Source organism: Aedes albopictus, chromosome 1 (assembly GCF_035046485.1).
Source record: "Aedes albopictus strain Foshan chromosome 1, AalbF5, whole genome shotgun sequence".
Lineage (NCBI taxonomy): Eukaryota > Metazoa > Arthropoda > Insecta > Diptera > Culicidae > Aedes > Aedes albopictus.
Window position 1 is genome coordinate 71,886,103 of NC_085136.1, and position 9,351 is coordinate 71,895,453.

General features: G+C 47.7%; 4 protein-coding genes across 4 annotated transcripts; 1 reads left to right on the forward strand and 3 right to left on the reverse strand.

Moving 5' to 3' along the window:
- The first annotated feature begins 2,116 nt into the window (after positions 1–2,116).
- LOC134288604 (uncharacterized) lies at positions 2,117–2,835 on the forward strand. The gene is made up of 2 exons (XM_062853936.1): positions 2,117–2,120; positions 2,175–2,835. Exons 1-2 carry the CDS (start codon positions 2,117–2,119, stop codon positions 2,738–2,740), a joined length of 570 nt encoding a protein of 189 aa, XP_062709920.1. The 3' UTR covers positions 2,741–2,835.
- A 143-nt stretch (positions 2,836–2,978) lies between these two features.
- LOC109432606 (uncharacterized) lies at positions 2,979–4,745 on the reverse strand. Its single transcript, XM_019708961.3, has one exon. The coding sequence runs from the start codon at positions 4,713–4,715 to the stop codon at positions 3,762–3,764; it is 954 nt and encodes a 317-aa protein (XP_019564506.2). The 5' UTR covers positions 4,716–4,745; the 3' UTR covers positions 2,979–3,761.
- A 1,107-nt stretch (positions 4,746–5,852) lies between these two features.
- On the reverse strand, positions 5,853–8,314 carry LOC115269052 (uncharacterized). The gene has a single exon (XM_062845331.1). It carries the CDS (start codon positions 7,526–7,528, stop codon positions 6,533–6,535), a length of 996 nt encoding a protein of 331 aa, XP_062701315.1. The 5' UTR covers positions 7,529–8,314; the 3' UTR covers positions 5,853–6,532.
- Positions 8,315–8,344: 30 nt separating this feature from the next.
- LOC115269099 (uncharacterized) lies at positions 8,345–9,345 on the reverse strand. The gene has a single exon (XM_029877484.2). The coding sequence runs from the start codon at positions 9,007–9,009 to the stop codon at positions 8,368–8,370; it is 642 nt and encodes a 213-aa protein (XP_029733344.2). The 5' UTR covers positions 9,010–9,345; the 3' UTR covers positions 8,345–8,367.
- Positions 9,346–9,351: the final 6 nt, after the last annotated feature.

A 9,351-nucleotide genomic window follows, 5' to 3' on the forward strand; every position in this document is an offset into this window, starting at 1 on the left:
TACTCCGTCTAGAATATCTCTATTGTGTTATTTGCATGGGTATTGATAGTGGCCACTAGTTTTCATATGAGATGTTTTGTTTTGTTGAGTTCTGTTCGTTATATATACTTAATATTCAGATTAGTCTTTAGAACAAGAAAAGAACCAATTATTGTACGCTTTCTTTCCTCTGACCAGTGGGGGAATATGTTACCGGCGGGTAACATTAGTGTTGAAGAAACCCATAGTTGAGTGCGGGAAAATAGGGAAATATTTATACAGTTAGCGTAAATATTTAACGGTCAAATCAGATCTATACGCCTGGGTTGACCGTGAAGCGCATCGCGCCTGAATGGCAAAAATGGGTGCCAAAGTATGGTGGGTGGCAGCCTCCACTGAACTCCTATTGAGTGTGGGCGGAAATAGAGGTACGATGGAGATACGAGATCGGCGAGAGGAGATTCCCGAACGTGCGAAATGAAAGTGGGAGTTAGTTGAGATTCAGCTACGAAGCACGAAAGATCAAGTAAATTGACCAGTTTTTTTTACGATTGTGTCGCTGGGAGATTTTGCTCCGATCACTATCGCGAGTGGAAGTGGACCATCAGTGAGATTCCCCAAACCAGCAGACTCGGCAGCCCGATCGGCAAGTTCCCTGAATCGTGCTGGTTATCGGGCGACACCGGGTAGCCATTGTCAGTCGCCAGCGCCTGGCCGCCCAAGCACGGATTCCACGTGCCCCCTCAAGCACCCGGTTCACCAGTTACCATTCGCAGGGATCGTTGTGGCCCTGTAGAAGCAGACCGGCGCGAGTAACCCAGCGTCCGGTCCTCAAGAGCCGGGTTCTTCGGGTCGAAGTAACCCTCATCGCGCGCGGGTCAGAAATCCCCGCATTTGTCGGTCTCCGATACGGACCTACCCGGAAGTGCTTCCACGTGTCTCACCAAGCCATCTGCCGGTCCGTTGTGGCCTTCTCAAGCCAGTTGCCTAGCGCCCGGTCCTCCCGGGTCCGTTTCCTTGAGACGAAGCCGGCACACCACGTGAGTCTGAAACCACGGCCTTTTCCCGGTCGCGGTCGGCGCCATCCTCGCCAGTCACCGCCGGTGTCCACCATCCACGCCACCAGCTGCCAAGCGTTCGGCCCTTCCGGGTCTGTTTCTTCGGGACGAAGCCGTCATCGCACCTCGTCGCACCACCAATAAGGGTCTTATACCCGATAGAAGTGTTGCACAGCTTCCTATAAAAAGCGTTTAACAGCTTTCTGATAGAAGTGTTGAGCTGCTTCCTACCAGAAGCGTTCAATAGCTTTCTGTCAAAATTTTGAGTAGCTTCTTGATAAAAGCGGTAAACAACTTCTTGTCAGAAGCGTCGAACAGCTTCTTGAGAGAAGCGTTGATCAGCTTCTTGAGAGAAGCATTGAACAGCTTCCTACTAGAAACGTTGAACAGCTTCCTACTTGAAACGTTGAACAGCTTCCTGTCAGAAGCGTTGAGCAGCTTCTTGTCAGAAACGTTCAATAGCTTCTTGATAGAAGTATTAAACAGCTTCATGTCAGAAACGTTGTTCGGCTTCTTGATAGAAGTGTTGCACAGCTTCCTATGAGAAGCATTGAACAGCTTCTTGTCAGAAGCGTTGAACATTTTTCTGCCTTAAGCGTTGAACAGCTTCCTGTCAGAAGCGTTGTACAGCTTCCTATCAGAAGTATTGAACAGCTTCCTGTCAGAAGTATTGAACAGCTTCCTGTCAGAAGCGTTGAACAGCTTATTTATAGAAGCGTTGAGCAGCTTATTGGTAGAAGCGTTGGACAGCTTCCTCACAGAAGTGTTGAACAGCTTCCAGCCAGAAACGTTGAGCAGCTTTTCGATAGAAGCGTTGTACACCTTTCTTCCAGAAGCGTTTAACATCCTGCTGCTAGTAGCGTTGAACAGCTTCCTGCCAGAAGTGTTGAACAGCGTTCTATCAGAAATGTTGAACAGCTTCCTGTCAGAGTCGTTGGAGAGCTCCCAGTCAGAAGCGTTAAACAGCTTCTTGATGGAAGCGTTGAATAGCTTTTGCCAGAATTCTTTAAACAGTTTTCAGCAGTTTCTTCCTTACCCGTAGATCATATATCTTCTTCCAAGGCAACAGATTGGTCAACATGAGTGACACTTTAACAAGTGTACACACAGTCAAATCCCGGTCTCAATATTAATGAGTTTTGATCAACAACTGTACTAATACAGATGTCGTCCCTCTAGAAAAGCCCGTCTTGGACAATTCATTCGATCATAGTCCAGCTTGTCATTCTTCAACGATGCTTACTCTACGTCAGTCTCTTTCCGTTGTGATACTGCTTCTGTACGTTTCCAAGGCGTTTCTTCAAAATCCAACATCGGAAAAGGAGCCGTCGAGCAAGGAGAAACCCAAGATCAATCGTCTGTACATCAACACACTGAAATACGTCAACGAAACCAAGGATGTGGAACTCATCGCCGGTGTATTCGACGCCATTCTGACGCGTCTAGACAAACTGGATGTCAAAGATGCCCACGAGAGGAACATCGGCCGCTACGATCTGACCACACTGCTTTGCTGGACGGTGAACAATGATTTCCTGAATGACTCGTATAAGCGGCACGAGAAGAAGTTGTTCCAGCTTTCGGAGAAGTTCTACCCGGAACGGGACGATAAGGCCAAAACCGAGAGAGAAATAGAAGGTCGGAAGCCGTGCAGAGAAAGCTTTCCACTGACTACGATAACGGGAAGAGCTTGGAAAGACTAGCTATGGGTAAGCTGGATTTGGAAGCTGGAAACTTTTGAACTGTAAGATGGTCTGTACGTATTGGTTAATGAGCATCAAATAAACCCTAGATATTACGGACCGGTATTTTCACATTCTGCGTATTTTGGAGTAACAAGGAAGAGTACAGTCATTCAAATGTGAGATACTGATTTTCGGTGTTTAGACTTGAATCTTTCGGACGCTTTACGCCTTTACAGAACTTGTAGAGAAGTTTCAATCCAGTCAATCAGCTCTTATTGGAAACGCAGAATATTGACTAGCAGCTGTGGTTCTGCATAGATATGTTAGGCAATAAGGTGGATCTTGTTTACCGTATACAGTGTTTGCTAGGTATATTGCAACAGGTGTTTCATGTTTACTAGGTACATTGATTGATGTCTTTCCACACACTGCTGATCTACCGTTGAGCCTGACCTGTATCGATCATCATTCAGTTGACGTCAACCTTCCAAAGAGAGGAGACCAGCGCTGCTTTCCATCGTGTCCAGAAGCTCTGCGTGTTTGTCTCTTAGCCAATTCCTCAGACAGTTCTTTCCCAGATGTGAATGGCCTCTTAAACCTCTAGATCATCCAGTTACCGAATCGCACCACTTTGTCTACGGAAGCCGTATTTCGCGTTGAAGAACTTCAGAAAGATTCTGTAATCCGTTGTCATCTGTTATGAAAGAGTTTTGAAAAGTGAAGGAGTTTTCAACGCGAAGCTGCAGAGGCAGTCGTAAAAGACGAAACTGAAGGAAATCGTCAAGAAGCGCAACTTCGGCAGTCAGGATATCTCGAAGGCTGCCGTTAACCTTCAGCTCGTAATGTACAAATTGCAATAGGAAGTCGAGGAACAGACTAACAATATGTAACCTCGAAAGTTGAAGTATCATAGTAGTAAAATACGGAAGACTAATGTAGGCTGGCTTTTTATTTTCGGAGAAAGAAAGCTGGTCGATTTATTTTCTTCTAGTATGGATTCTACAATGTCCAGAGCCACGAAACTCACAGATTCTCTCCCCTAAGCCCCAACCTCCGCGGCCCTGGAAACCGCGAACCACGTGATCACGTTCACCGGGAACATAGCGTCGCAATACTGTCGACCCCGTATGTCCGCCTCGTTCGCCTCCTTATTGCCCGTCTTCGGATAGAACTTCAGCGCAATCCGGAACAACTCCAGCTGCTTCTTCCGGTACTTCTCCGTCAGAAACCGGTTGTTCACCGTCCAGCACAGTAGATTCACCAGCACGTACTTCCCGTTCTCCCGTTCCTTATTAGTCTCCAGCGTCATCTCATCCAGTCGCGCCAAAATCCCGTCGAACACCTTATCGATCAGTGGTTGATCGCCCAGGTGATCCAGGTATCGCAACGCCCCCAGGAAGATCCGATAGTTCGTCTCCAGCTTGGTCATCAGCGTGTGCAGCTTCTGCTCCATCATGTGCGCCGTGTAGTTCCGGATACTGTCCGTGCTGTTCATCGCCAAACGTTGGAATATCAGCTCGGCCATGTCCTCGTACATGCGTGTGGTTTGCTCGACGATCTGCAGCTGCAGCTGTGCGACCTGGACCTGAAGTTCTGTCACCCGGTTGATCATGGCACCTTGCTCTTTCATCACGTCACCACCGGATTGCTTCTCGAAAATGTCCCGACTTTTGACGATTTCGTTGACCTGCTGCTCGTAGGATTGCTTCAGTTCGTCGACCTGTTCCTCGCTGATCCCGGTTTCTTTTAGCGTGGTAATCTCCGAGGCCACCGACTTCAGACTGGCGAAGACGGTTTCGAGCAGCGGGCATTTGGCAATGAGGTCTTCGTCTAGGTTTACATCGTCCAGGGATGCTCTGGAGGCTTTCTGGATGGCGTTTCTAATCGTGGTGAGATCTTCCTCGCTGACGGTGCACGACTTTGGGGTTGGGTTTAGATGAACTCCTGAAATTAGGGCTGCCAGGAGAATGGCTATTGGAAGAGGAGTCTTCATTGTGAATGGACGACTAGAACTAACGACGGTATCGTCAGGTCGACTGAACACTTATACTCCGGTGCAGCAAGTGTTCTTTGTTTGTTTATGGTGAAGTTTGTGCAGGTGGAAGCTGCCGTCATTACAAATCGATCGTAAACAGGTTTCCTTTCAATTCAATTCCACACAGAATGTATTCATTCACTTACAGAATGATGTTCTAGCGTGTAGCCGTTCAAGCTTCAGTAAAAAACTGTTCAAGCTTCCAGAAGAAGCTGTTCGAGCTTCCAAAAGAAGCTGTTCAAGCTTTCTAGCAAGAAGCTGTTCAAGCGTTCGCAAGAAGCTGTTCAAGCGTTCGCAAAAAGCCTCCTTAAGAAGCTGTCTAAGCTTCGTCAAGATACTGTCCAAGCTTCTGTTAGAAACTATCTAAGCTTCCACCAGAATTCGGCTTAGCTTCTACAATGAACTGTCCATATTAGCGCTGTAGTTGTTTCTGTACAAGCTTCCGAAAGAAGCTGTTCAAGCTTCCACAAGAAGCTGTTCACGCTTCCATAAGAAGCGGTTCAAGCTTCCATAAGAAGCTATCCACACTCCACCTTAACGTCCACAAAAAACTGCCCAAGCTTCCAAGATGTTGTTCAGGCTTCGGCAAGAAGCTGTCCATGCTTCCACAAGAAGCGGTCTAAGCTCCTACTACAAGCTATTCTAGCTTCCCTAAAAGCTACTTTAGCTTCCACAGAAGCTGTTCAAGCTTTTACGGGAAGCTGTTCAAGCTTCCACGGGAAGCTGTTCAAGCTTCCAAGGTAAGCTGTTCAAACTTCCACGGGAAGCTGTCCAAGCTTCCACAAGAAGCTGTCCAAGCTTCTACAAGAAGCTGTTCACGCTTCCACAGGAAGCTGTTCACGCTTCTACAGGAAGCTGTTCACGCTTCCACAGGAAGCTGTTCACGCTTCCACAGGAAGCTGTTCAAGCTTCCACAGGAAGCTGTCCAAGCTTCCACAGGAAGTTGTCCAAGCTTCCACAGGAAGCTGTCCAAGCTTCCACAGGAAGCTGTCTAAGCTTCCACAGGAAGCTGTCCAAGCTTCTACAGGAAGCTGTTCAAGCTTCCACAGGAAGCTGTTCAAGCTTCCACAGGAAGCTGTTCAAGCTTCCACAGGAAACTGTTCAAGCTTCCACAGGAAGCTGTTCAAGCTTCCACAGGAAGCTGTTCAAGCTTCCACAGGAAGCTGTCCAAGCTTCTACAGGAAGCTGTTCAAGCTTCCACAGGAAGCTGTTCAAGCTTCCACAGGAAGTTGTTCAAGCTTCCACGGGAAGCTGTTCAAGCTTCCACGGGAAGCGGTCCAAGCTTTCGCTAGAAACTGCCCAAATTTAGGCATGAAGCTGTCCAAGAATCCACAAGAAACCATCCGAGCTTTCACAAACCAGCCCACGCTTTACATGAAACTGTCCAGGCTTTCATAACAAGCTGTCGAACCTTCCTTAAGCAACTGTTCAAACTTCTACTAGAAATTGTTCAGGCTTTTGGAAGAAGGTTTCTAATCTTCCGTAAGCATTCTGCTAAGCTATTGCAAGAAGCATTCAAAACTTCCGCAAGGAACGTTTCAAGTTTCTACAAGAAGTCTTCCAGGCACTCGCAAGAAGCTTCCGAGCTTACGTGTCAGAAGTTTCCCAAGCTTCCGCAATGATGTTTGTATTGTTTTTTGAGGATGTTTCCTAAAAACAAAGGGGGTTTCTCAAATGAAGTAAAACAAAGTGTTGAGCACTGCTTGATTTGCTAACGTTTCCATTCAACTGTAAAGAGTACGACTTATCAAACTCTCACTCAAAGCCTCAACCCCTTACCCGTAAGCTTTCGCGATGGATTTCGGGTACGTATTGCTACACAACGTTCGGCTCGTCACGTCCTTACACTCCGTGCAGCCTTTCTCCGCCGGGAAATACAGCTTCGTCAAATAAAACATCTTCTGATCCTCCTGCACCGCTCCGTAAACCGTTTTGGCGGTTGACGTCCAGCACAGCAAATTCACCAGCGAGTGCTTCCCGATCTCCAGCTCGTCCGGATTGCTGCGGTTCAGGCTGATTACCTGATTGATGACCGTGTTCAGCACTCGTTTACCGACCAACTTGTCCTTCTTCTGCTCCACGTAGTTCAGCATATTCCATAGCACCCAGCGATCGGTTTTCAGCTTCATGAACAGATCGTGCATCTTGGCTTTGAACAAGATCTGCGCGTAGCTGTCGATCGCGTCCGTGTCGTTCGTCTTCAACCGCTGGAACACGTACTCGATCATGTCGGCGTACATCTGCTTGGTCTGTTGCTCGATCTCCTCCTGCAGTTTGGTCATCTGGAGCTGCAGCTGGTTGATCTTCTCGACCATTGCGCCTTCGGTCTTGGAGGCTTCCTGGCCGGCCTGCCGCTCAAAAATGTCCTTGTTCTTGGCGAGCTCGTTGAGTTTTTCTTCGAAGGATTCCCGCAGCAGTTCGACTTCGGCGTTGGAGACGCCCTGGGTCTTCAATACCTCCATGTCGGTGGCCACGGTTTTCAGCATTTCGGTGAAGTTCGACAGCATGGGACACGCGGTTAGAGTGTCGTTGGAGAGTATGGCGGTCTCCGATGACTTGGCACTGGCTGCACTGTAGATGGCGCTTTTGAGGTTGCTGAGGTCTTCTTCGCTTAGGGTACACTTGTTGGACGCGTCGCCTGCAGTTTCTTCTGGCAGAGGGTGAGATCTTGCCAGAACAATGAATAGTGCGAGAAGAATGACGAAATCGTAGGAAACAGGCATCTTGGGTGAGCTCTGACCGAAAAGTGATCTTTGATTGATCAAGCACATATTTAAAAACGTGCTCAACTGAATGTTTATCGAGTAGTGCAATCAGTTTTCGCAATTCATGACTAAGTATACATGAAACATCTGTTGAAAGCATCGACTGTTAGCTGTTAGAAAAAGCGAACAAGTTTCCGAAACAAGCTGTCCGTAAGAAGCAGTCCAAGCTTCCCCAAGTAGCTGTCCTGGCTTTCTTGTTCGAGCTTCCGTTACCAGTTGCCTAAATTACCACAGAAAGCTCGACGACGATCCGCAAGATACTGTTCAAATTCTCGCAAATGACGTCAAAGCTGGTGCAAATAGCAGTGGAAGCTTCCGTAGAAGCTGTTCAAGCTTCCACAGTAATCTAACTAAGCTTCTGCAAGAAACTGTCCAAAATTTCGTTTGAAATTGTCCAAGCTTCCACAAAAAACTATCCGAGCTTACGCAAGTAGCTGTTCAGCTTCCACTAAATGCTGTACAAAGCTCCGTAGGAGCTGTACGAACTATCGCAGAAAGTTTCCCAAGTTTCCACAAGAAGCTGTCCGAGCTTGCACAAGAAGCTGGCTGACTTCCGCAAGATACTGTTCAGCTTCCGCAAGAAACTGTCCAGCCTCTGCTTTTCTAGTTTTTTTTTCCTAAAAAGACGTCCAAGTTCAGGCAAGTAAGCGTTCAAGAAGCTGTTCAAGCTTCCACAAGAAGCTGTCCAAGCATCTGCACGGAGCTGCTCAAGTTTGCGCAACAAGCTTCCACTGTTCCAGCTTCCACAGAAGACTGTCGAAGCTTCCGCAAGAAGTTGTCCACGCTTCCACAGAAACCTGCTCAAGCTGTTACAATAAGCTGTCCACGTTTTAGAAAGAAGATGTCTAAGCTTCCGTGTCGTTCGTCTTCAACCGCTGGAACACGTACTCGATCATGTCGGCGTACATCTGCTTGGTCTGTTGCTCGATCTCCTCCTGCAGTCTGGCCATCTGGAGCTGTAGCCGGTTGATCTTCTCGACCATTGAGCCTTCGGTCTTGGAGGCTTCCTGGTCGGCTTGCCGTTCGAAGATGTCCTTGTTCTTGGCGAGTTCGTTAAGCTTCTCTTCGAAGGACTCCCGCAGCAGTTCGACCTCCGCGTTGGAGATGCCCTGGGTCTTCAACACCTCCATGTCGGTGGCCACGGTTTTCAGCATTTCGCTGAAGTTCGCCAAGATGGGACAAGCCAATAGGGTTTCGTTGGACAGTATAAGGTCATCCGATGTCTTGGCATTCGCTGCACTGAAGATGGCGCTTTTGAGGTTGCCGAGGTCTTCTTCGCTTAGGGTACACTTGCTGGACGCGTCGCTTGCAGTTTCTTCTGGCAGAGGGTGAGATCTTGTCAGAAGAATCGATAGTGTGAGAAGAATGACGGACTCGTAGGAAACAGGCATCTTGGGTGAGCTCCGACCGGGAAGTGATCTTTGATTGCTCAAGAAACTATTTAAAAACGTGTTTAACTGAATGTTTATTAAGTAAACATGGAACATCTGTTGAAAGCATCGACTGTAAGCTGTTGGAAGAAGCGAACAAGTTTCTGAAACAAGCTGTCCGTAAGAAGCAGTCCCAGCTTCCCCAAGTAGCTGTCCTGGCTTTCTTGTTCCCTGTTCGGCTTTCCTGTTTGAGCTTCCGTTACCAGTTGCCTAAATTTCCACAGAAAGCTGTCGAACCTTCCGCAAGATACTGTTCAAATTCTCGCAAATGACGTCAAAGCTGGTGCAAATAGCAGTGGAAGCTTCCGTGGAAGCTGTTCAAGCTTCCGCTGTAAGCTAACCAAGTTTCGGCAAGAAACTGTCCAAGATTTAGTTTGAAATTGTCCAAGCTTCCACAAA